General features: G+C 40.2%; 1 protein-coding gene and 2 long non-coding RNA genes across 3 annotated transcripts; all 3 read left to right on the forward strand.

The window, feature by feature from the left end:
• Positions 1-285: 285 nt before the first annotated feature.
• LOC117359967 lies at positions 286-4,077 on the forward strand. The gene is made up of 3 exons (XR_004539331.1): positions 286-421; positions 3,750-3,795; positions 3,883-4,077. It is a non-coding gene; the product is annotated as an uncharacterized LOC117359967 (long non-coding RNA).
• A 4-nt stretch (positions 4,078-4,081) lies between these two features.
• LOC117359968 lies at positions 4,082-12,738 on the forward strand. Its single transcript, XR_004539332.1, has 4 exons — positions 4,082-4,101; positions 4,575-4,697; positions 10,791-10,958; positions 12,720-12,738. It is a non-coding gene; the product is annotated as an uncharacterized LOC117359968 (long non-coding RNA).
• A 3-nt stretch (positions 12,739-12,741) lies between these two features.
• LOC117359757 (phosphatidylinositol 4-phosphate 3-kinase C2 domain-containing subunit alpha-like) lies at positions 12,742-20,483 on the forward strand. Its single transcript, XM_033942977.1, has 3 exons — positions 12,742-12,829; positions 19,014-19,156; positions 20,288-20,483. Exons 1-3 carry the CDS (start codon positions 12,809-12,811, stop codon positions 20,481-20,483), a joined length of 360 nt encoding a protein of 119 aa, XP_033798868.1. The 5' UTR covers positions 12,742-12,808.
• The last annotated feature ends 6,165 nt before the right edge of the window (positions 20,484-26,648 follow it).

A 26,648-nucleotide genomic window follows, 5' to 3' on the forward strand; every position in this document is an offset into this window, starting at 1 on the left:
GAACCTGGTTGGCAGGGAAGAAATCCCTCGGAACCTGCTCACAATGATGATGCAAAACGAAAGTATGTGGACACTGTGAAGCCCTGGAGAAGCCAGTCTCAGGTCCTTCAGGGGTTCAGGGAGCAGACAGTCCAGGGGTTTTCCCTTTATTTTGTTAATCTCCTGTGGAAAGATTGGTATTTATGTGATTTCTTGGCACTTCACTGTAGCCATACTGTTGTAGAATTATTTTTTTTCCCCTATAAATCAAGCTCCTAAAAAATTAGTTCCCTTTTTTTTGAGTCATCGAACAGTAGATCTGATCATTAAGAATGTCAGAAAAATCTGCAGTACTTTGGATAGTGTGGAGACTCCAGCAATTACAGAAGCAGTTAAGAAGCTAAAGCGAGCAGTTAATCTTCCTAGAAGTAAAAGTGCTGAGGTAAGCATGTTTTCCTCTTAACCATTTTATCCCCAGTGTACAATGAATGAAAAAAAAAAACTTAAGTGTATTCTATCATGTAAGTCAGTCTGTGCATTCCAGGAAGTTGATTTATTATTGTGACGACAACAAGTCAAAATATCTTAGGTGTTGATATTGCAATCTATCAAGTCAAGTGTCTAATGTTTCCCCTTCAGAGGAACAGAAACTGTTCTGTTACATGTACTCAAAATTGTCAAAGGGTTACCCTCCTCAATCCATATTGCTAAAAGGACATAAAATCAATGATTGGGGCTGAAGAAAATGAAAATTGTGCTGTCAGTGGGTTAGGGCAAGTCAAAGGCTTTGCATGTTGGTGATGTCCTAATATGCTGAAGTATTAAGCTGTTCTATTATAAATGTCTTTATTATGGATGGTATATGCAGAATAAATTTTTTTTAAAAGAAATAAATGAATATCCAGGATCCCTCCTGAAATACTTTCTATTGTTTATTACCTTTAAGACTTTAAGCCTTCTTTCTTTTCTGTGTGTTTCTTTGTTTTTTAGCTTTATTTTTTGAAGAGTCATTTCAACGTCAACTACAGCTGGCAAAGTTGTATTGTTAGTCAAAGGGGTACTTCCGGGGGAATTCTGTGCAACTTTGCGATGCAGAATTTGCACAGAATTCTCCCTCCCTGCAGAATTATAACATTCGTAGTCTTGTTTACCATCCCTTTTCTAATAATTTCAGTATCTTGTTTGCATTTTTGGCTGCCGCCACCAATTGAACAGAAAGTTTCAGTGAATTGTCTACAATGACACCCAGATCTTTTTCTTGTGCGCTGACCTCCAAGGTGAAACCTAGCATCTGATAACTATAATTTGGGATATTCTTCCCAATCTGCATCACTTTGCATTTGTCCATATTAAATTTCATCTGCCATTTGAATGCCCAGTCTTCCAATTTCCTAAGGTCTGCTTACAATTTTTCACAGTCTGCTTGTGTTTTAACAGCTTAGTGTCATCTGCAAATGTAATCATCTCACGCATTGTTCTAGTTTACAGATCATTTATAACTAAGTTAAATAGCACTGGTCCGAGAACAGATCCCTATGGCACTCCACTATTTACCCTCCTCCATTGTGAGAAATGGCCATTTAAACCTACCCTTTGTTTATGTCCGGTAACCAATTCCTATTACACAACTGAACATTGCCTCCAATCCCATGACTCTTTAATTTTCTCAGGAGCCTTTCATGGAGAACTTTGTCAAAAGCTTTCTGAAAATCTAGATACACTACATCAACCGGCTCACCTTTTTCCACATGTATATTCACACCTTCAAAGAAGTCAAGCAAATTGGTGAGGCAAGTTTTTCCTTGGCTGAACCCATAATGACTCTCTCATTAAATTAAATTGTCTACATTTTCCACAATTTTATTTTTTAAAATTATTTCTACTATTTTGCCCGGCACTGAAGTCAGGCTTACTGGTCTGTAATTTCCCAGATCACCTCTGGAAACCTTTTTTTAAAAATCGGGGTAACATTGGCCACCCTCCAGTCTTCAGTTACTATAGATTTTAGCAATAGGTTACAGACAGTATCAGCATAACAGCAATTTCATGTTTGAATTCTTTCAGTACCCTGGGATGTAGACCATCTGGTCCAGGTGATTTATCGCTCTTTAACTTTTCAGTTTGGCTTAGTACGTCTTCCAGATTCACCAAGATTTCTTTCAATTCCTCCACATTATCACCCTTGAAAATCATTTCGGTTCAGGTAGTTCAGGTAGATCTTGGACATATTCTTCCGTAAAGACCAAAACAAAGAATTCATTCAGCCTCTCAGCTATGGCCTTATCCTCTCTGAGTGCGCCTTTTGCTTCTTGATCATCCAATGGTCCCACAGATTCCCTCTGCTTGTGATGTATTTAAAAAGGCTTGTATGGATGTTGCGGGACTGTGACGGGGCGGTGAATGGGATGGCAGTGACAGGGCGGTGAAGGGGATGGTGGGCCGGGGACAGTGCAGTGACGGGGACAATTTTTTCCATGTGTCATTCTCTACATAGCTTCAGGTAGAGAAGTTGCAAACGTCTGCAGTGAGATGCCTTGCAGTTAGAAGTTTAAAGAGAGAGCTTGTGCTTGCTTTTCAGACATAGTTATTAACTCAGGTCTTTGGCTGTGTATTGGCTCTCTTTCCAACCCAACAAGAAGGTTGGAAATAAATTATATATAAGGAGCCAAAAATGCATGGGATAGCACCAAATTTGGTTTGGAGGGGAGGAAGAAAAGAGAAGACTGAACATAGTCCCAGTTGGACTAGGGATTCTAAGAAATAGTAGCTCAAAGACGGCCAAATGAATTTTTGTAGGAAAGGGTATGTCAGTGCCTGCATAGAAATATTAGGTTCATAGCTTTTGGAAATTGTGCCTTTCAAACCTGCCCCCTCCCAGTCCTCTGGGACACAGATAACGTGTACACCCATAAGCAGTTGAATTGGAAATTATTATATGGGCAACGGAACATGTTCTACATGTTTCCCCATTCCCCTCTGCTGCTGCATTGCTATCCCTGCTGAGCTGATTCTTAGTAATTCATGTAACATAGTAACATAGTAGATGACAGCAGATAAAGACCCAATGGTCCATCCAGTCTGCCCAACCTGATTCAATTTAAATTTTTTATTTTTTCTTCTTAGCTATTTCTGGGCAAGAATCCAAAGCTTTACCTGTACTGTGCTTGGGTTCCATCTGCCGAAATCTCTGTTAAGACTTACACCAGCCCATCTACACCTCCCAGCCATTGAAGCCCTCCCCAGCCCATCCTCCACCAAACGGCCATATACAGACACAGACCGTGCAAGTCTGCCCAGTACTGGCCTTAGTTCAATATTTAATCTTATTTTCTGATTCTAGATCCTTGCGTTCATCCCACGCTTCTTTGAACTCAGTCACAGTTTTACTCTCCACCACCTCTCTCGGGAGCGCATTCCAGGCATCCACCACCCTCTCCATGAAGTAGAACCACCTAACATTGCCTTTGAATCTACCACCCCTCAAACTCAAATTATGTCCTCTGGTTTTACCATTTTCCTTTCCTGTTCTAAATTCTGTTATAAAACCTAGTGACTGAACTCTGTAGTTAATTCCTGGAGATTGCTTGCTTTTCCCACTTACTACCTTTATTATTTAAGGTTTATCTCTGTATGGTACACTATTTTATTGTATAACATATTAGGTCATTTTTTTGGGAAGGATAGCCAATCCAAATAAAATGTGCACCTATTCATTTTTTTCATATTAACCTGAACCATTCTGTTAAAAACCAATGTATTGTTTTTCTTAGGTGTCCTCAAAGTCTGTGGATGGAGTGACTAAAACGTCAGTTGATAGTAAGAAAATACTTTGATCAGTAAATCTTTGAGAAGTGTATTGTTTAAAATGATCAGAAAGAGGTAAAAGATATTTATCATAATTAGGTTCACTGCAACTTGAAAGCCCGGTACAAGAGAGCGTCGCCCTGCTGACTGCAGCGATCTATGATCTTATCCGACTGCACTTCCATTCATTTAATAACAGCAGTTCAATATTGGGCACCCCTTCAAGCAACAGGAGCAGTAAAGAAGCCCATACTGCCTCTGAGCATCTCCAGTTTACGTTATTTGCTGCCCATGGAATCCTACTGGTTGGGTGTCCACGTGAGTAGCTTTTACAATATCTAAAAATACCTACCTTTTTGACAAATTCCTCTGAATGTTCCGCTCTCCTCCTCCTCCTCCTCTGACCTCGACTCTCCCCCAGACTCTTTACCGCCGTATGTAATACTTCTATTTGTAACACTGCTGTATGTAACTTATAGCAAACATAACTACTCCGAATATATAACCTACCTGCACAAAATTAACTTCTCTGTAAATTTATCGTCTAGAATGTAAATGTAACTTGACTGAAAATGCATTGTCTAAAATGTTAATGTAACATTAACGAAATTGTAACTTTGCTGTAAATGTACAGTCTCTTCATCTGTTCACCGCATAGAACTTCCATGGTAATGCGGTATACAAGAATAAAGTTATTATTATTATTATTACTTGAACACAGGTCAGTTAGTTCTACAAAAATGCTTGAGTCCAAAATGGAAATAATTTTTCTGTTTGTTTATTTTTACCAGTTTTGAAAAATACTACTTCATTTGTTCACTGATGCATAATGGAAGAGATCTGTTTAAACCAGTTCAGTCCAAGAAGGTTGGGACCTATAAGAGTTTTTTTTTTCTTATTAAATGGGATGAACTGTAAGTTTATTTTCATATTGCTTCATTGAATAGTCAAATGTTTTAAAAATATAACTGTGATATTCTCCTGTATATTAGTTGTCTTAGGTTTTAATTTTGGTGCCTTCTACCCCCAACATCTCTGCTTCCTGATCCATCATGGGAAAGATCTACAACTGGGAATCTCCCATCTCCTTCCTCCCTCATGAATATAGTTGTAAGCATTATGTAGCATTTTGGTGGTAGATTCCCAGTATGTAATTTGAAATTTTTTACCCATGATCATATAGTATAATAACATAGTAGATGATGCCAGATAAAGACCCGAATGGTCCATCCAGTCTGCCCAACCTGATTCAATTTAAATTTTTTAAATTTTTTCTTCTTAGCTATTTCTGGGCAAGAATCCAAAGCTCTACCTGGTACTGTGCTTGGGTTCCATCTGCCGAAATCTCCGTCAAAACCTACTCCAGTCCATCTACACCCTCCCAGCCATTGAAGCCCTCCTCAGCCCATCCTCCCCCAAACAGCCATATACAGACACAGGCCTTAGTTCAATATTTACTATTATTTTCTGATCCTAGATCCTCTGTTCATCCCATGCTTCTTTGAGCTTAGTCACCGTTTTCCTCTCCACCACCTCTCTCGGGAGTGCATTCCAGGCGTCCACCACCTTCTCTGTAAAGTAGAATTTCCTAACATTGCTCTTTAGTCTACCACCACTCAACCTCAAATTATGTCCTCAGGTTTTACCATTTTCCTTTCTCTGAAAAATATTTTGTTCTACATTAATACCCTTCAAATATTTGAACGTCTGAATCATATCTCCCTTTAACTTCATTAGAATGATTAAAATATTTGGCACTGCTCTGTGTAAGGGCCTCCAGCTCAATCCTAGAGTCTAGTCTTACATTTTGTGGGTTGGTTGATGCTGGGGGACCCCCCGCTCCAAAAAGCATTTACAGCACCTGGAGAGGGTAGTAGTATGATTGGTTATTGGAAATTGTAGTCATTACTTAAGGGGGACAGCTAATGGCCAGATTCAGGTCCCTGAATTATGGAGTTCCAGAAGGAGTCCTTGTGCATAGCTTCTGGCTCTGGACCACCACTATAGTGAGTAGAGTAAACTAAGTAAACTAAACTAAACCTTAAGTTTGTATACCGCATCATCTCCACAGAAGTAGAGCTCGACACGGTTTACAGGAATTACTAAAGAAAGGAACTCCAATGGGAAGAAGGGCTTGGTAAAAAGGAAAGAAAGAAGGGACTAAGTAGAGTGGAGAGGGAGGGAGTGGTTACATTTTAGAGAAAAGCCAAGTTTTCAAATGTTTTCTGAAGCGTTGGAGGGAGGTCGAACTCCGAAGAGGGGCAGATAAGCTGTTCCACAGCTCGGTGATCTTGAAGAGGAGGGATGTTCCAAGTTTTCCTGTATGGGATATGCCTTTTAAAGAGGGGAAGGATAGTATGAATTTTTTAGTGGATCTGGTGGAGTTAGGATTTGAGTACATTATTGTGGAGGAGAATTTAAAAAATAACAAAACAAAGATCCATGGGTAGTTGAAATTGAAGGTTCTTGGTGCCAAATCTCAGCATTGGTTTTGATTTGAGTTGTGTGCAAAAGTTTGTCACACCTGATTTAAATAAATCCCCAAGTAAACAGAAAGTGACACATCCTCTACCAAATTAAACATGGCATTTTTTTCTTTACATTTTATTGTATAATTATTGTTTATTTGCATTTTTTGCACAGATGCTGAATAAGAAAACTGAATTTAGCAAGTGAAACATTTGAACATTCAGAAGAAATAATGACTTTCAAATGTTTCCTGTAGCCAGCCAAGATTCTTTCTGATCTTGCCTTTTGAAGTTTTGGGGTTTTTTTTTTTTTTTGCACATTTCCTTGCAAAGCTTTTTTTAATTTGGGTATATTTTTTAGGTCTCCTTGCATGCGCTGCATGTTTGAGGTGTCCTTCAGATTTTCAGCAATATTCAGCCTTCATCTTTCTTTCATGACTGATTTTAAAGTTGGGGTTTTTTTAAATCATCTTACTAAAATATCCAGCTTCTCAGCTTTAATTTCTTCACCAACCATGAGATGTTTAGTTTGTAAGCTTAAACCTTAGTTTGTAAGCTTAAACCTTGGTTTACGAGCATAATTCGTTCCAAAAATGCTTGTAATCCAAAACACTTGTATATCAAAGCAAATTTCCCCATAAGAAATAATGAAAACTCAGACAATTCGTTCCACAACCCAAAAACTTTAATGCAAAATGCTGTATGTACTTGTATTGCAAGACCTTGCTCGTTTAGAACAGTCACTACACTCCCACAGCGTCAGAGAGAGAAGAACCATCGACTCAGTTGTGATGATGTGACGCGTGTATATTATATGTACTCGTATTGCAAGACTTTGCTTGTTTAGAACAGTCACTACACTCTTGCAGTGTCGGAGAGAGAATAACCATCATCTTAGTTCTGATGTTGTGATGTGTGTGTACTGTATGTACTTGTATTGCAAGACATTGTTTGTATATCAAGTTAGAATTTAGTAAAATGTTTTGCTTGTCTTGCAAAACACTTGCATACCAAGTTACTTACAATCCAAGGTTTTACTGTACAGTATGCCTTGTGCTTTCTTCAAATGTTTCAGCCTTTTTTCTCCAAATGTATCTTGTGTGGTAATAACCAAACATTTTTCATTTGTTTTATCATTCCAAAGTACTTTGTTGAAATTTTAGGCTTCTGAAGCTTCCCCCTCCCCCCACTCAACCCCAGTTAGTTAGGTGTGCCTTTAGGAAGAAGATTGAAGAGTACTGGCTTAGCATGAGAGTAACTTCAGCTAGGCCATTTTTAGAGAGCCTTTGACTTTTACCACTCCTTTATGCAACAGATTGCTCAGTAGACTAGACCAATGGTCTGCAACTTTTTACACAGCCAATTTATCCAAAATGATTGACCCAAGACGTACAAAGAGCCGCAAGGTGTAGCTTCTCTTCCCTCCAATCCCTTGCAGATCTCTGCACATTTCAACACCTCCTCCCCTGCCCTTCTCGCCATCCCATAGCCAAGGAGGTTCTCTCCCCCTCTCCAGGCCCTGACCCTTTAATATCCCTCCCAACCTCACGATACCCCCTCCCCCCATGCCCCTGGCCAGGGACAGCAGGCAGATATTCTCACATGCAGGTGATGCCATCCACAGAACCCGGCAAGGATTGACCAAAGTGAACTGTCACTGCTGCCAGAAGGATGCTGGGCTGTATAAGGAGAGGCGTAACCAGTAGAAGAAAGAAGGTGTTTATGCCCCTGTACAGGTCGTTGGTGAGGCCGTATCTGGCGAAGGACATAAGAAGACTTGAAGCGGTCTAGAGGAGGGCGACGAAAATGATAGGCTTGCTCCAAAAGACCTATGAGGAGAGACTGGAAGCCGAGAGGAAAGGAGGGACAGGGGAGAGATGATTCAGACATTTAAGTACTTGAAAGGTATTAACATAGAACAGAATATTTTCAAGAGAAAGGAAAATGGTAAAACCAGAGGGCATAATGTAAGGAAATTCTTCTTTACGGAGAAGGTGGTGGATGCCTGGAATGCGCTCCCGAGAGAGGTGGTGGAGAGGAAAACAGTGACGGAATTTAAAAAAGCTTGAGATGAACACAGAGGATCTAGAATCAGAAGATAATAGTAAATATTGAAACACTAAGGCCAGCATTGGGCAGACTTGCACGGTCTGCTTCTGTATATGGCCATTTGGTTGAGGGGCTGGGAGGATGTAGATGAGCTGGAGTGAGCTTTGACAGAGACTTCAATAGTTGGAACCTAAGCACAGTACCGGGCATAGCTTTGGATTCTTGCCCAGAAATAGCTAAGAAGAAGAAAAAAAAAATTAAATTGAATCAAGTTGGGCAGACTCGATGGACCATTCGGGTCTTTATCTGCTATCATCTACTATGTAAGACTTCCCGTATGGCGCATGTGCGCTTGCCTTCCCATCAGCTGCTAGCTTGCGGGACCATCATTTCAGTAACAAAGCTAAGAAGCCAAGAAGGGAAGTTGGGCAGGTTGTGAGAATATCTGCCTGTTATACCTGGATAAACACCTGTTACAGGTAAGAAACTGCTTTATCTCAGGACAAGCAAGCAGCATGTTCTCACATATGGGTACTCTCCAGCTAACAAAGAGGGTTTGAGGGCAATTGGCTTCTAGTTGGAGATTAAATTTTGGAAAACTTTGTAATCGAACTGACTATCCTTTCTGAAAAGATTTTCCAAACAGTAATGGGTTATGAATGTATGAACTAAGGACCAAGCTACTTTACAGATGTCCTCAATAGATAGCATAGATGGGCTATTGAAGTCACCATTGTTCCCACCTTATGTGCAATAACACGACCCGCTAGCGTCAGACCAGTCTGAACATAGCAGAACGAGATACAGTCTGCAATCTATGTGGAGATTGTTCTCTTGGTTACAGCTTGTTTTTGTTTGGGTCAAAGTAGCTGAGGTAGAGCTGGATGTTGAAGTTGACAGCCCTGGTATGGAGCAGCGAAGAGGAACCTCAGTGTCTGAGTTGGCCATCCTTGACGCCGTTTCTAAACCTTTCCCAAAATCAAAAAAATATTGAGAGATCAACAACACTGAGAGAAAAACCACCAACACGAGGGTCTTCAGAGTGGAGTGCTAGTAGGCAAAGGCCGAACAGGGAACAGCACTCTGTTTAGTAATACTGGCAAATAAAATAAACTTAAGTATTAAAAATAATGCAGGAAGGCACAAAACATATGCAATTTTTATACGTTTGTCTTTTGTGGCATTCTGAGTCTGGGAAAACAAAAATACTTTTTTATCAAAGGATCATTTCAGCCAGTGCACGGTATTAAATTGTGGTTTATTGAATTTCATATGGAAAATACAATGACAATCGTGCAGTGCCGACGGTGAAAAAACTACCCTGTGTCAAAATATAAATTTTGTGAAACTATTTATTTCTTATTGTTGGTCACTTTTATTTGATATACTGCCCATCAATATAATTGAAAATTTAGAGAAGGAAATGAAGGAAAATAAGGGGCTAAAGAAACACGAAAAATGCAAAAGGTAGCCTAGGTTACACCATAATAGTAAATGATAAATTGAAATTAATAGAAGATTATTAACTAAAGGAGGGATAGGGTATATAAAATGAATTAACTGATCAGGGAGACCAATTAGTCTGGAGTGAAGACCTTAATTTAAAAAAAAGGTCTTCAGGGCTTGCTTGAATGTTTTGAAAGCAGTCTCTAACCACATGCCAAGAGGAAGGTGATTCCACAAAGTAGAGACGAGGATCTTAACGAATGTAAACTTAATGTAAAGCTAGAAGATCATTTCTTCCTAGAGTAATGTCTATTAGCTGCTACTCCAATAGCACAGGAAACCCTTAGCACCCTTCTTTTTCCTTCTAGGAATAGTGTACTGCATTATCTCTAGCAATATATTTGTATATGTCCTTTTATAATATGGTGGTGAAGTACTAGGTAGGAAGATATCGTTCCAAGATTAATATAGCACAATGGCCCTGATTCTGTATAGGACGCCCAGGAGAGATGTACTATACAGAATCAGGCCTACACTAACCCCGATTCTGTAACCGGCGTCCATGTTACAGACGCCGGTTAGAGAATTGCAACGATAAGTATAGCGGCCGCGTCTACTTACAATGTAGGCCAGCATTTTGCTGACCTACATTTTAAGCGTCTCTTCCTCTACTAGGAAGATGCGTAGGGCCGCCTAGGTTCGCCTTAGGTGAGCTTAGGCATCTTGCGGGCCTCCCTAGGCTCCCGGAGGTGCCTTCAATATAGGCGGCCTGCCTGGGGAGCATTTTTTTTTTTAAACGTGCATCCCGATTGGTTGCTTAGACAGCTGTAGGACGCCTACAGCTGCCTAAAATCAGGATGGCACTTTGCAGAATCAGGGGCAATATGTTTTCAGGCAGTATATACAAGGATGGAGGTAGGGGAAGAGTGGTGGATATAAAAATTAAAAATATCATGATGTAATATGAACATATATTTTTTTATATGTGAAATTTACCTGTATAAATGTTGTAAAATTTTTTTTTCTATATATATATATTTACAGGATCATTTTCCCTATACAAATTTCACAGTTACCACTAGAATCAATCTTGCACCTTTCTCTTTATGGAATATTAAATCAAAGTAGTGGAAGCTCCCCAGACACCAATAAACAAAGAAAGGGACCAGAGTTGCTGGGTCAAGTCTCCTTGCCTCTCTTTGATTTTAAACGGTAAGGAATATGTTCAGTATTTAGCAAATGGGTTCTGTAAAATGGTCAACACTATCCTTGCATCTTTGCTTTGCACTTAAAGCTACTTTGTAAGATCAAGAAAGCAAAAAGGGTAGAATCTTGTTTGTCTAACTTGCAAAGAAAATAGATTAGTGTTGTGTGCTAATATCAAATTTTGGTTTATAGAAGAAATGTGTTCAAAAATCAGTTTTTACCAAGGGTAATGGAGATTAGTTATTCCCCCAATTGTAACTTGTTTTCTCCCTTTCTTTCCTCCCTTCTCCTTAACGTTGGAGAAACTAGACCTAGCTCCATGCATATGATTTGAATGTGTGTCCCTGCCCTTTTAAAACTTGAAGTGGATGGAACCCAGATCTACCAAACTTTGTATGGAAGGAAGGGAAAAATAGCAGTAAAAGTGCCCAGGGCCTCCAAGGTTGGGATAAGAAAGTGGTTCTTTAATGAAAGACCTGACACGGACCATGTTTCAACATAAATGCTTGCATCAGGGGTCAGGTATTAAAATCCATTGTGCCAATAAAGCGCTGTCCAATGTACTGAATGATGATGAATCAACAGTTTGCGTCACTAATTCTATTTCTCAAACGCCACCGCAGCAAACTCCATCAGGGCACACCAAAAGAAGGGAAGGGAAAAACATCATACTTTTTAAAGCCAATAAGTAATTTGGGGGAGCGGAGGTAAAGGAGGATTCAAAGTTGGCACCTTTTACAAGAGAAGTGTAAGGGGTAGAAATAGTTATCCAGAATGTCACACTTTCTCCTTATTTTGTATTGCACATGAAGGAGGTATTTGATCCTTTTGGAAAGATTTCTTTGAAAACAAGTTTTCAGCATGGCCTTAAACTCACTATTAGTTGGCTCTACCATGAGATGATTCAAGAATAGAGGCTAAGCGGGGAAAAAAAAACAGAGAAAGGTGTCATAGGAAAACAATTTTGTGATTAAAGTAAGGTGTGACATTCTTGGCATAACAGTGATTGATTCGTGATTGGCACCGCTTTTGGAGGTGGCGGCTGATCATGGCGCTGTTTTTCAGAATCTGGTCTTGTGTATACAAAAGCAAATTTAGATGTTTATTTTGGGATTTCATTGAGATTTTGTAAGGATAGACTTTTTCTTATGATGGTTTTCATCTTGTGGCTGTCAGATTTTTAGAGTTCTTGGTTTTTAAATCATTGTTTGGCATTTAAATTTACAAAAATAGTCCTCTATTTGTAAATAGTTAGCAGAATTTCTCCTTTTTGTTAAGGAATTAAATGATAAAAAATATTGTGAAATTCAACAGAACATTAAACCTCTCTCCCCTTCCTCCTTCATGTTAGTATCCAGTTGAAGAGCCAGTATTAGAATATAGTAAATTCCAACAATATTTTAATAGAAGAAAACACTTAATTTATGCAAAATTTGAACATGGTACTAATGTAAAACTCCAGCCTGGTTGCAGCACCAGGAATAGAAAATATTTAGCTAAGCATTAGTGAATACAGATAATAGCCACAGAAGTTGTCAACAAAGTCTACTAAATGGCACTAAGATTAGAGCATGGAAAGGTTGGGTCCATAATGTGAGGAGTTTGTCAGAAACTGTGACAGTGTGCACAAAAGTAGCCTTAAGAGTTTTGAGAGAGACCTAAAACACGTGTGACAAGCTGGGTTCAATCTGCTGTGCTTCTTATCAAATGCATGAGAAAAATATCATGGCTGCTGAAATACTCCTTGCTTCATTCTATTTGTTTTAGATTGTTAACTTGTGGAACAGCTTTTAAGCCTCTGGACTTCTTTCCCTACAAGTTCTGCCTCAGGAACCGTCAATAGGCGAGGGAATCAGATGGAAAGAATAGTGTTACAGGTAGCAGAATTTGATCCTTTATATATTTGTGTATATGTACGCATTTTTCATGCTATAAATGAGAATTTAGTCATGTTTTCCATTGGGATTTATTAATATATTTTTAGTTGGCACAGGCAGTCTGTGTGCGTGGGGGGGCGAGTTAGGGTGGGGGGCATCCTCCAGCAGGAGGGGTTGGGTACCCTCCTGCCGGCGATTGGGGGGGGGGAGACAGGCGGCTGCAGCCGCTATACCTATCATGGTAGGGAGATCCCTTGCTGCGATAAGTGTAGCGGCTGCGTCTACTCTAAACCGATTCTGTAACCGGCATCTGTAACATGGACGCCGGTTACAGAATCGGGGTTAGTGTAGGCTTGATTCTGTGTAGGACGCCCCTCCCGGGCGTCCTATACAGAATCCGGGCCTAAGACCCTGATTCTATAAATACTATAAATCTTCAATTATGACTCCAATTTCATTTCAAAATATATTTTATAGCATTCTTCTCTTATTATATAGTTTTGAAAGAAATCTTTAAAAAGTTTTCAGATCGTTCCATAGACTTAATAATTAAATTCTTAACATACTGCACAATACAAACAAGGGAGAGAAACATGAGAAACATGATTGAAAAGGGATCAACTACAAGGATGGAGCATGTAGTGATTAATTTATCTGCTAAATCGTTCACTGCTATACACAAGCAGATTCTTCAGAGAGGCTTATCTTTTGTCCCTTCTGCTCAAATTGACTTGTTTGAAGTTCATGAACATCTTAAGAGATTGCTTCATTTGCAGTCGGGAGTGTAACTTGAACAGCGCTGGAGCTCTTAACGGACAGCTAAGTGACGTCTCACAAGTTGGGAAAGTTTATTGTGGATTTTCAAATTTACTTGGTAATCATTGATGAAATTTTGAAAAAAATTTTGCCTTTAAAATAATTTAAAAGATTGGAAGAGGGGAAGAAACAAATGATTAAAGAAGATTAGGATCAGTGAAGTGGGTACTGGAATAGCTGAGCGCTTTAAGAGGCCTCATGATCCTTTTCCAATCATGTTTCTGATGTTTCTATCCCTAAGAACATAAGAATTGCCGCTGCTGGGTCAGACCAGTAGTCCTTCATGTCCAGCAGTCCGCTCACGCAGTGGCCCTCTGGTCAAAGACCAGCGCCCGAATTGAGACTGGCCCTACCTGCGTATGTTCCGGTTCAGCAGGAACTTGTCTAACTTTGTCTTGAATCCCTGGAGGGTGTTTTCCCCTATGACAGACTCTGGCAGAGCGTTCCAGTTTTCCATCACTCTCTGGGTGAAGATGAACTTACATTTGTACGGAATCTATCCCCTTTCAACTTTAGAGAGTGCCCTCTCGTTCTTCCTACCTTGGAGAGGGTGAACAACCTGTCCTTGTCTACTAAGTCTATCCCCTTCAGTACCTTGAATGTTTCGATCATGTCCCCTCTCAATCTCCTCTGTTCGAGGGAGAAGAGGCCCAGTTTCTCCAATCTCTCACTGTACGGCAACTCCTCCAGGCTCTTAACCATCTTAGTCGCTCTTCTATGGACCCTTTCAAGTAGTACCGTGTCCTTCTTCATGTAAGGCAACTAGTGCTGGACGCAGTACATGTGTTTAAGTCCTTACCCTACCAGACCGTAAACCACCCATATCTGTTTGTCATTCCCTCTATAGTCCCCTACCTATCCACCTCATCAGTCCCCCTTGTAATTCCCCGAGCAGCTTGTACAAATTCACCCTGGTTGTCCTGTGTTGTTCTTTTATATATACATTCATACAATTAGAAATAAAGACTAGGTACAAAGTAAACTAGAATAATAATCAACATTCTCATATTTCAAAATAACAGACCTACAAGCCCACGTCAAGGGAGAGATAGCAAACTTTCTTATTTCTGTGTTTTTTCTACAATTAAGACAAAATTGTTTAGCACGTTTTTTAGCACCAGCTGCGGCAGTAACAGTTCCAATGCTCATAGGAATTCTATGTGAGGAGACATGAGCAAAAGGGCCGCGTCCTGCCACGGCCACCCCTGCTCGACCACAAGATACCTTGGTAGGCTGGGGAGGGGTGTTACCTAATTATGGCAGAGAGGACAGGGTGGGGGTACTGCAGGGTTCAGCTGCTGTGAGAGGGCCATGCTTCTGCCCCCAGATCTCCCTGCTGGATCTAGTATCCAGGTAGGCCCGGGGGGAGGGGAAATTATGGGCTGAGACAAAAAAAGGTCAGGGCCTGGAAAGGGGAGGGAGGAAGGGATGAGATGGGCAGAGACCTGCAAGGGGTTGGAGGGGAGAAGAGAGGAGACAAGCTAGATCTTGGGAAGAGAAAAGAGTGAGAAACCTAGAATATCTCAAACCGCTTTCTCTACCCATTGCTGCTCTTTGTAAATCTTGGGAGAATTGTTGGACATGATGATAGAGAGGAGGAAGGGATAAATATTGGATGTTGTGGTGGAGAGAGAAGGGTAGGACAGATGGAAAGGGATGCAATGAGGAATGTTGAACCTGATAAAGGGAATGAAGGACAAAACATGGCATGGCACTGGAGAGGTGTGATAAGGAGAAATGTTGGGCATGGGATTGGTGACGAGGGGCAAAAATACTGACCAAGGGCCAGGGGATGAAAGAGGAAGAAATTTTGAATGTGGCTGGATCTCTCCCTCTCTCCTTTCTCCCTCCCGTTCCAGCAAGGGAGGAAATGAGAGGGAAATGTGTTGCACATAGGGGTGGAGGAGAGAGGAAGAATTGCTGTGCAGGAGTGGAGAGGGGAAAAAGATGGAGATTGATCCAGGATAAAGAGAGGGAGGATGCTGTACAATGGGAGGGAGGGAAGAAAGAAATGCTGGACCATTGTAGGAGGAACTGATAGAGAGAAACCACTTTTAGAATTTGCAGAAAAAGGAAAGCAGAAAAAAGAAACTGGAAACAACTTGATGGAAAAATAAATCTCCAGACAACAAATGAAAAAAAAAAAGGAATTTATTGAATGAAATATGCTAGCTTTGGGAAATGTATATAGCAGATGTCTTTGTATTTTACCTATTTTTATAACTACGTGTTTTATTTTGTACATCGCCTTGAATTTTGATATGGCGATTAATCAAACTATTTAATAAACTTGGTAAACAGAAAAGGGGCATGCATGTCTGGTTTTATTTCTCCAGTGTTGAAGTACTTGCTGACCTTTGCTATGGCTGGTGGGGATCCCCAAGCATCCTCAGCAGAGGACCTCCTCCATAGGCAGCCATAATTTCCCTCCATCAAGTGTAACAGTTGCTGGCAGTATCCCTGAGCCACTGGGATACCAGAATGTGTGACTCAGGGATGCTGCTGCTGCTTGCCAACCTTGGCAAAAGGGACCTGACCACCTTCAGAGAAGTCCTCAGCTGACGTAGCTTGAGGGTACTCATCAGCTGGAGTATTTACATTTACATTAGAGACTCTAGCAGAGACCCATTTACAATTAATATTTCCAAATTAATAAAGTGTCTTTCCTTACTTGTAAATTTAACAGAGCCTTTAATTCAGTAGCACATCCAAATGAAACAACCACTTCTGACACCTACGGGGATGGGTGAAGACAGGTTTTATTTCTGTTTCTGCGCAACTCTCTAGGAGAAAAAATCCAGAATAGATTCCTTTTGCTGATGGTTCGCGGCCATAGGGAAATAACCCACATGTCTAGAATGACACACCTATTGCACTGGAAATAGGATTTTAGAGGTGGGAGACTCTTAGGACAACCCCAGAAACCCTTGAAAATAAGAAATCCAATGCAGAGCAGATGAAAAGACAAATTCTCAACTTACTTGCAGAAGACAGGAGAGGACACTGCCCAGGGAGACAAGAAGACAGAGCTGAGAAAAATGATTGACATCTCTGCAATCCAGCTTGCAAGCTATGGATATAAACCACCCTTAAGGAATCGTATGCCGTTTGCACAGGAGTTCCTTCATTACTTTAGCTTCTAACCATCCTAAGCAATTTTATTCCACTGCTTTCCCAGCTGCAGACTAAGAAGCTGTGTATAGACCCCTCACACTATGTCAATTAACACACGTGCTAACATGGTTCTTTAATAGTAAGATTGCTTTATAGAAATCCATCCTTAGCTCAGAGTCTACCCTAATAAACTCTCCTTTTGCTTTCACGACAGTCAACAGACCGAGGAGAAAGAGAAGTGGCGGAATCTCACCAGATAAGTTTCCAGGCTCTATCCCAGTAGAGAAGTATGAAACATAGTAACATAGTAGATGACAGCAGATAAAGACCCGAAACATAGAAATAGACGGCAGATAAGGGCCACGGCCCATCTAGTCTGCCCACCCCAATGACCCTCCCTACCTATCTCTGTAAATAGATTCCACATGTCTATCCCATTTGGCCTTAAAATCAGGCACGCTGCTGGCCTCAATGACCTGAAGTGGAAGACTATTCCAGCGATCAACCACCCTTTCAGTGAAGAAGAACTTCCTAGTGTCACCGTGCAGTTTCTCACCCCTGATTTTCCACGGATGCCCCCTTGTTGCCGTGGGACCCTTGAAAAAGAAGATATCCTCTTCCACCTCGATGCGGCCCGTGAGATACTTGAATGTCTCGATCATGTCTCCCCTCTCTCTGCGTTCCTCGAGTGAGTAGAGCTGTAACTATCCTAGCCGCTCCTCGTATGGGAGATCCTTGAGTCCCGAGACCATCCGGGTGTCCATTCTCTGGACCGATTCTAGTCTCAGCACATCCTTATGGTAATGCGGCCTCCAGAACTGCACACAGTACTCCAGGTGTGGTCTCACCATGGATCTATACAATGGCATAATGACTTCAGGTTTACTTTTGACAAAACTCCTGCGAATGCAACCTATGATTTGCCTTGCTTTGGAGGAAGCTTGCTCCACTTGATTTGCAGTCTTCATGTCCTCACTGACGATCACCCCTAAGTCTCGTTCCGCTTCAGTTCTTGTTAGGATCTTGCCATTAAGGGTGTAAGTCTTGCAACCTGATTTTTCTTCTTAGCTATTTCTGGGCAAGAATCCAAAGCTCTACCCGGTACTGTTCTTGGGTTCCAACTGCCGAAATCTCCGTCAAAACCTACTCCAGCCCATCTACACCCTCCCAGCCATTGAAGCCCTCTCCAGCCCATCCTCCCCCAAATGGCCATATACAGACACAGACCGTGCAAGTCTGCCCAGTACTGGCCTTAATTCAATATTTAATATTATTTTCTGTTTCTAGATCCTCTGTGTTCATCCCACGCTTCTTTGAACTCAGTCACAGTTTTACTCTCCACCACCTCTCTCGTGAGCGCATTCCAGGCATCCACCACCCTCTCCGTAAAACGGGAGCCTTCCCCTTCACCAGGCCCGCGCGATAGGGAAAACAAAAGGCCGCACACAAGTTACCACGCTGTTGATTAAGAATTTAATTATTGGGTCTATGGAGTGATCCAAAATTTTTTTTAAGATTTCTTTCAAAACAATATAATATAAATATGATAAAGTACCTGATTGTAAACCACTTAAAAATAAATAAATAAGAGAAGGTGCTATAAAATATAGTTTGAATTTAATTGAAATTTGGGGCTCCATTTATCAAGCTGCGCTAGCGGTTTAACGCACGCAATAGCGCACGCTAAACCGCTGGACGCGCTAGATGCTACTGCCTCCTCTTGAGCAGGCAGTAGTTTTTAGCCAGCGCAGGGGTTAGCGCGTGATGAAAAGTCGCGCACGTTAACCCCGCTAGTGCGGCTTGATAAAAGAAGCCCTTGGAGTGGCCCAAGGGTCATAATTGAAGATTTATAGTGTTTTTGTACTACCCTGTTTTCTATGATGATCTGCACTTTATTAGCGAATTTTGTATATGTTTAAATCTCCTAATTATGTTGATGTATCCTGGTTCTATAAATGGCATCTAACTTTGGTACCAGGTGTTGTACTGTAGAATTGTCCCCTTACTATGCAGCATATAAGGTAGCGATATCTGTCAATTTAAGTTACTGGAATACTAGAAGTTTAGCAGTAACCAAAGCTGTTAACTAAGGGACTGAACAGAGCTGGGCTATTTGCTCCAAATTTTCTTACTTTCATACTTTGTAAAATGTTTTCACTACAAAACGGTATATAGTTTGCTACGGTGAAATGATAGTTGACGGAGCTTTTGAAAAATCTCTACCCCATCAAACAGTTTTCTGCTTCATTTGAAGGTTGACTTTCCATCCCCTGCCACAGATATTGTGTATACTGCTCCACCGTCTGCTAACAACCCTGCACAACATAGTCTGGAGACACTGGGAAAACACAAAAAAACACGACTATTTTCAATTCTTGCCAAAGATTCCATTTGTGGGTATGTTGTATATTACAGTTCAGTATATGTGTTTCTGTGTTGTCTTTTTACACATTTGGGGAAAAAAATCACAAGAGGGCTATGGCCCAGATTACTTCAGGGAGTTAATACCTGTTTTATTTTTCTAAGTTGTGAGTTCAGATAAGATCAGTATTTGGTAATGTAGACATTGGAACTGGTTATTTAAACTGGCACCCTTCGTGTGCTCCTTTTTGAAACTTCACCAAGTCAGAAAGAGTTCAGATTTGTACTATGCCCATCAAAGAGAGCAGTATTTAATGAAACACGAGGCCAACCACCATCTATGACCTTCATTCATGGGAGAATACCCGAGGCAGATCACATCAGTTTCTGTTGAGAACCAAATTATCATGGATATTCATCAGTACACATGATTCATAAGACAAATCTTGAAATATCATCTATATGCACAGGTTACCATCTTACAAATCTGTTATCAAAATCTTTGACTTGTTCTTTGAATTTGAGATTTGCTCCTGCCTTACGTCGTTTTGCTTATGACTGACAGTCATTCAGAGATAGATAGATATAGTATGCCCATATTCTTCTCTGGCAAATTTTCAAAACCAAAAATATGTGCATGCATCTCTTTTGAAAGTCACCGCAGGGAATTGATGCACTTATTATTTTATATCTGTTCTGGATGATTTTATGCACATTTGCATGTATTTTGAAGAGTACATGCAGAAATGAAATCACCTATCCAGGAATACCTCCTCTGATCCTGGATAAGGCTACTTGTGAGGCTGTATGCCCAATTTTTTATAATTGTCTATTACAGCGTGCAGAGCACTGTTTTACATGCAGAAATGACGTTTAGAATGGTCTCTTCCATCATTCGTGACAAGTGATGAGCAACAACCAGCTTAGACAGAATAAAGTACTCTAATAACAGCTTTAAAATAATAAAAGTTCAGTTTAGTAGTGGATGTCGAGGCCTTTGGAAAGCTGTGAAAGAGGTGCTGGGTTTTGCATGCTTAAAGACTGAACAATTGCTCTCCCCAATTCGGCGGTCTAGAGCATTTCCTGGCCAGCTCCTTTTTTGGTTGCGTTTCATTTACTGTGTATTGTTTTGTAGGCTCATAAAATGTTTATGTTCCTTCTGTATAGACTTCTGAAGGAAGACAAAACGTTTTTGTGGGAAATGCGATACTATTGCCATGAAGATAAAAACAGCCTGCCAAAAGTATTAGCAAGTGCCCCAAACTGGGACTGGGTGAGTCTCTCTGAAATCTACTCTCTGGTTCATCAATGGCCCCCGCTGTCTCCTGTGAATGCTCTGGAGCTGCTGGACTCAGGCAAGTGAAATCTGCGATTTGTGTCTGTAAAACTTACTGTTTCATTGCTATGGGAAGAGAATTATTTTATCTGTTCACATTGTACCGGTGCAAGTACTTTCCTAATGAATTTTCAGCATTTGCATGCTATTTATTTAATACAAATAATATGTTCCAAGCAGCACAATTGTTCATCTATGCCTGCGATTGTCACACACACACACACAGTTGCAGGCATGGATACACACCGGGTTACAGGTTAACATACATAATATACAATTGACAGGTTACAGTACAATTTTTTGATGCACGTGTTTATCCTAGCTCGATACATACTAGGGATTTAATTCCAATATACAGTTTACAGGTTAAATTTGCCAAATTAACAGTTCAAGATGTTTCAATACAGGTTTTATCCTAATGTGACATATACCAAGGATCTAGTAACAGTATACATTTCTTTTTGATCCGTCGGTCATGGCGGGAGAGTTAGCTGTTTTTATTGATTTCCTAAAGTTGAAGAGTCCTTCAAGGATCTGTGGGGGGCAGTCGATTCAAGTGGCTCGGTATGAAGTGGAGTAAGAACGTCGTTTTGGCAGTTTACAGTTGAAGGGCATGACCAGGGAAGTTTTGAGGCATATTTCATCCTGGGAGTGGAGGGATCTGTTTGGCATGTACTGAGGAAGCTTGACTGTCATGTAGCCTAGTGTCATGCCATTCAAGGATTTGAACGCTAGCATCAGGCCCTTCAAGAAGCAATGTTTGGCTACAGGCAGCCAGTGAGCTGACAATAAAGCCTGGTAGGCAGGTTTATTTATTTATTTAAAAACTTAATATATCGCCTGGAGTCACAGCGGTTTCCAATTAAACATACACAAAGCAAGAAAAACAAAACAATACAAAAACATTCTTGAAAATATCAGCAACATATATAAAAATCAAATTTGTAAATCCTTCAATAACATATTTTAAAAATACAAGAAATGACCAACACTGTAGGAAAGACAGATAGCAATATGCATCTATAAACTTCAATAGTGCAATACATAAAAATAATATAACATATAATAATACAATAAAAGCACATTCAACGTACAAGTATTCATAACCAACCACTTTCTCCCACCCACCCAATGATTATTTAATAAAACACAAAAACATAGATTGTCGCAAAAACCTTACCCTATTCTAATTAATAAAATCCTCCCATCCTCCCACCCACCCCATGTGTAAATATCCAAATAACAAAATTAAAACAGAAATGATCCCCCCTTCCCTGGATGTGTATGAAAACAAACAAAAACTGACTCCTAATCAAAGACCTACTATAGTGAAGAAATGTAAGATGTCAATGGACCCCAAACCAATTTAAATAAATTACTGTGCCCTAAACTATCGGCATTCATTTTTTCGTTTCTATAGCTGGAACACAGATTCTCCCACCAGAAAGGGAAATTTAAACGATCCTAATTCTTCCAATTATCATCTGGATGGCAATCCCGGTCATGATAAGGAAAAGAGAGCTTTTATATCGATCCATAGGGGGCTTAACATGTAGTAATGTTCCACATATGACCGACTCGTATGTCAGTGGAACTGATGACTCCAATTTGTTGTTAATCCTACCCCATATTGACTTCCAAAAGTTGAGTATCAAAGGACAGTAGAACAACAGATGATCCGGTGTCCCAATGTCAAGATGACAGTGCCAGCATCTATTAGATTTAGAACCATCTAACCTGTGTAACCTAACCGGGGTCCAAAAAGATCAATGTAACAAGAAAAACCAGGTTTGTCTCATAGATGCTGACGCTGTACATCTCATCCTCCAAATCCAAATACGTGGGCCATCGAGATGCAGAAATATACTGCTTTATCTCAATGCTCTAGATGTCACTGTATGCTTTTCAACATTCATTCCTATCATGCAAATGCAGGACCAAAAACTAAAAGTACTAATATTTACAAACAAACCCTAAGAAGAGGAAACTAATATTTACAAACAAACCCTAAGAAGAGGAAAAGAAGCAAATGCATTTTTTCCTGAACAGACAAATCAATCACTAAATTAAAAAAAATAAAAGCATTTCCCCTATCGTTGTTGTCTCTCTCCCTCCATGTGCCTTGCCTTCTGACCTGCCCCCTGTCGATCAACATAGCGTCTTTGGGCCTGCTCCCTGAGTGCTGCATTGCACAAAGCTGTGGGCAGCGGCTCCTCACGCGCGTCCCGCACCTCATCTGGAAGCCTTCCTCTGACATTGCAACATCAGAGAGAAGGCTTCCGGTTCAGGCGCAGTAAGAGCTTTTTCCCACAGCTTTGTGCACTGCAGCACTCAAGAGCCGACCCGAAGACACCGTGTTGATCACACCGTGGACCGGCAGCTGAAGAACGCTGTCTTGGGCCCGATGGACAAGCTGACCCTGCGGACCGGCAGAAAATTTCTGCGGACCGGCAGTTGACCAACATTGCCTAAGACCATCGAAATATGTGTTTTCCAGTGGTCTTAGGCGACCTCTGTGAAAGGGTCGTTTGACCCCCAAAGGGGTCGTGACCCACAGGTTGAGAACCGCTGTAGTAAGATTTCCTGCCCTTGGACATCCTTTCCTTTGAATTGTGTACATTACAGAACTCATGCTCTATTTAGTTTGTTCTTGCCATTATCATGTTTTGAAATGTTATATTGTATTGTTTCTTTAAATTTTATTTTTTAATTTTTTTAAAATATTTTATTAATTTTAAGATAAATAATCAAAATAAACAAATCAGTAGAAATATATAATTAATAAAAATATACAGTAATTAACTATAACATGAAATCAACTAGTTATTTATAACACAAATTATATACATAAAGTGATGTTGACTATAAGGCCATACAACTACATTACAGAACCCATGCTGTTTAGTTTGTTCTTGTTATTATAATGTTTTGAAAGAGTTGCTTTTAATATTGTATTGTTTTTTATGAATATGATATTTATTGATTTTCAAAAGCAAAAGAAAAGAAAATACAGAGCAACACAGTGTACAATTCAAACCAATGAGTCCCAAATTCTGTCGCATTTCACCATGATGCTCCGCATACCCCACCTTCCCCCCTCCCAAATGTACATAAGTATCGATGAAAAAACCATAAACCCCATTCCAGTGTGTCAGAAACAGAAAAAATCAAACATTCAAAAGATGGCTGCAAGCTCTGGGCGTCAGAGTAGACCAAAAGGGCTCCCAGCGAAAACAAAACACCCTCCCCAGCATCGTGTCCAAAGAAGGAAAGTGAAGAAGTTCCATGGAAGCGAGTTCCAACATCAGTGTACGCCAATGAACTAGGGTAGGAGAATCAGAAGATTTGTATTGTTAAATTTTCTATAATAAAAATACCAAGATTTAAAAAAAAAAAAATTATCTATATACGTATGTGTGTATTATTTTTAAGTCTTTTTTTTTAGTTTTATAATTTCTTTATTCATTTTTAAACTTACATCAAGTGTACAGTAAATATCAACCAAATATAATACAGCATCACTTGAAAAATTTTCAATATCATACACCAAGAAGATTTAACCCCACCCCCCTCCCAAATTCATATACAACTAATATATACCACATGAAAATAATATCTTACGACAATCATCTATATATTCTTAATGGAAAAACAAGAAATCCCCCCCCTCAAATCCACATGTGTATTAAGATTGGGAAAAGTGTAACTTATTCATTACTATAATTTAATAAAGGTCCCCGCACATCCTTAAATTTATTATAATAACCTTTTTGAACAGCCAACGCTCTTTCCATTTTATACACATGACAAACTGAAGACCACCAAAACAATAATTCAGTCTTTTACAGTCCTTCCAATTATGTTATTTGTTGGATGGCAACTCCTGTTAATATCAATAAAAGCTTGTTATTATTAGCAGATATTTGACATTTAGCTCTCATATACATGCCAAATAAAATTGTGTCATATGACAATGCTACATGGTTCTCTAACAAACAATTTATTTGATCCCAAATAGACTCCCAAAAAGCCTTAATGAATGGACAATCTAATATAATAAAACGCTAGGCCGCGCATGCGCACTCCCATCGCGTGGGTCCGTTTTCCGTGAGCTGTAGCGACCCATAGGAAGTGCGCATGCGCGGCTTACGGTTCTTTGAAAGATGCAGCGGTGGCTACTCTCACGATCCCCGCCTATGTCGGACTTTCGACGCAGGTGGGGATCATGAGAGGAGCCGCCCCCCGCGGCTGAGCACGGAGACGGGCCAAAGTTTTTTTTCAACTTCTCAAAGACGCTGCAGCGGCTCCTCTCACGAGCCGCTCCTGCGTCGGAGAAGGCGGCGATTGTAGAGGAGCCGCCGGGAAGTTACACTGCTGGGGGCTCGGGCTGTTAGGTCCGTGCAGGCTCCTCTCGTGGCAAATAGAGGGAGAGGAATGCTGCGGCTGCTGGACAGGGAAGTAGGAAGGAGATAGGAAGAAAGACACAGGGACAGGGGCTGGAGAGAGACAGAAAGACAGACAGACAAAGGGGGCCAGGGAGGGAGAGAGACAGAAAGAAAAACAGTGGGAGGAAGAGAGACAGAAAGAAAAAGACAGGGGTATGGAGAGAAACAGAAAGAAAGACAGACATATATTCTACCACCAGGGGGAGGAAGGGAGACAGAAAGAAAAGAAGAAAGACACAGGGACAGGGAGAGACACAGAAAGACAGACAGACAAAGGGGGCCAGGGACAGAGACAAACAGAAAGAAAGACAGCAGAACAGAGAGAGAGAGAGATGGAAATAAAGACAGACAGACAGACATATATTCTAGCACCCGTTAATGTAACGGGCTAAAATACTAGTAAAACAATAAATGATCTTAAGTTCCAGCTTCAAGATGACAATGCCAACATCTATTAGACTTAGAGCAATCCAATTTTTGTAAACGAACAGGGGTCCAGAGTGCTCTATGCAACAGGAAAAACCATGTTTGTCTCATAGATGCAGACATTGTACACTTCATCCTCCAGGACCAAATACGTGGCCATTGAGACGCACTAATTTGATGCTTAATCTCAATGCTCCAAATATCTCTTAAGTGCAGTTTTTGGTTTCTTATTTAAATAGCCAGATAATAATTTATACCACTGTGCGGCCTGGTGACCCAGGAAGTCTGCCTGAAAGCATAAAAAATCCAAACTAAATTGATTATTAAGAGATTTCCATTCAGGGAACCCTGCTGAATAGCCTGCTTCAGTTGCAACCACTTATAACTTTGTTTTTTATCTAGACCAAATTTAAGTTGCAGCTGTGAAAAATCCAGCAGTTTGCCATTAGATATAACATCATTTAAGGTTCGTATACCTGCTTTAATCCAATCCTTCCAGACAATCTTAAAACCGCTTATTTGGATTCTGGGGTTTAGCCATATATTTTGATATGTAGATTTTTGAATTGGAAGAGGTGTTAAATTATTAATAAATCGTAAAGTTTTCCATGTGTCCATTATTTTTTAAGTCTTGGTATTTTTATTATAAAAAAATAACAAAATACAATATTTAAAGCAACTCTTTCAAAACATGATAATAACAAGGACAAACTAAACGGAGCATGGGTTCTGTAATGTACACAATTCAAAGGAAAGGATGTCCAAGGGCATGAAAGCATAGTAAGAATATAGTAAATAAAAAGTTAAGAGAGGAGTTTTGTTTACACACTGAATCATTTCTGCTGTCAGAAGTATATGTACACTGGAATTACGGGTACGCATAACAGGATCTACTTATAACATTTGAAATGTGGTTATCCCATAACAAAATGGCTTCTAATATCTCCACCCTAAGCTCATTAGTGCAAGAAAAGCATACTTAAACTTGCATTCACCATCTTTTACAATCAGTGTGAATTTAGTTTGGCAGAATACAGAGTAATGTGTGTGTTTGTAACCTTCCTAGTTCTTGTATTGGGCATGGAGCAGGATTTAAATGTTTGTGTTTGATCCGCATTCCCAATTCCTTAGGTCATCAAAGTGGCAATCTAGGGAGAGGCTGTAAAAAGGCAAGGATTTTTGCCAACCTTTATTTGTTTAACCTTGTTTTGCTTATTCATTTCTGGGTGGATTGGTAAACTGGGCCAAGAGAGAGAAGCTTCTAGCCTTGCTTATGAGAGTTTTGTATTTGGCGAGATTATTATTTTAAATAAAAGGCTCA

The sequence above is a fragment of the Geotrypetes seraphini genome, chromosome 4 (genome assembly GCF_902459505.1).
Source record: "Geotrypetes seraphini chromosome 4, aGeoSer1.1, whole genome shotgun sequence".
Classification (NCBI taxonomy): domain Eukaryota; kingdom Metazoa; phylum Chordata; class Amphibia; order Gymnophiona; family Dermophiidae; genus Geotrypetes; species Geotrypetes seraphini.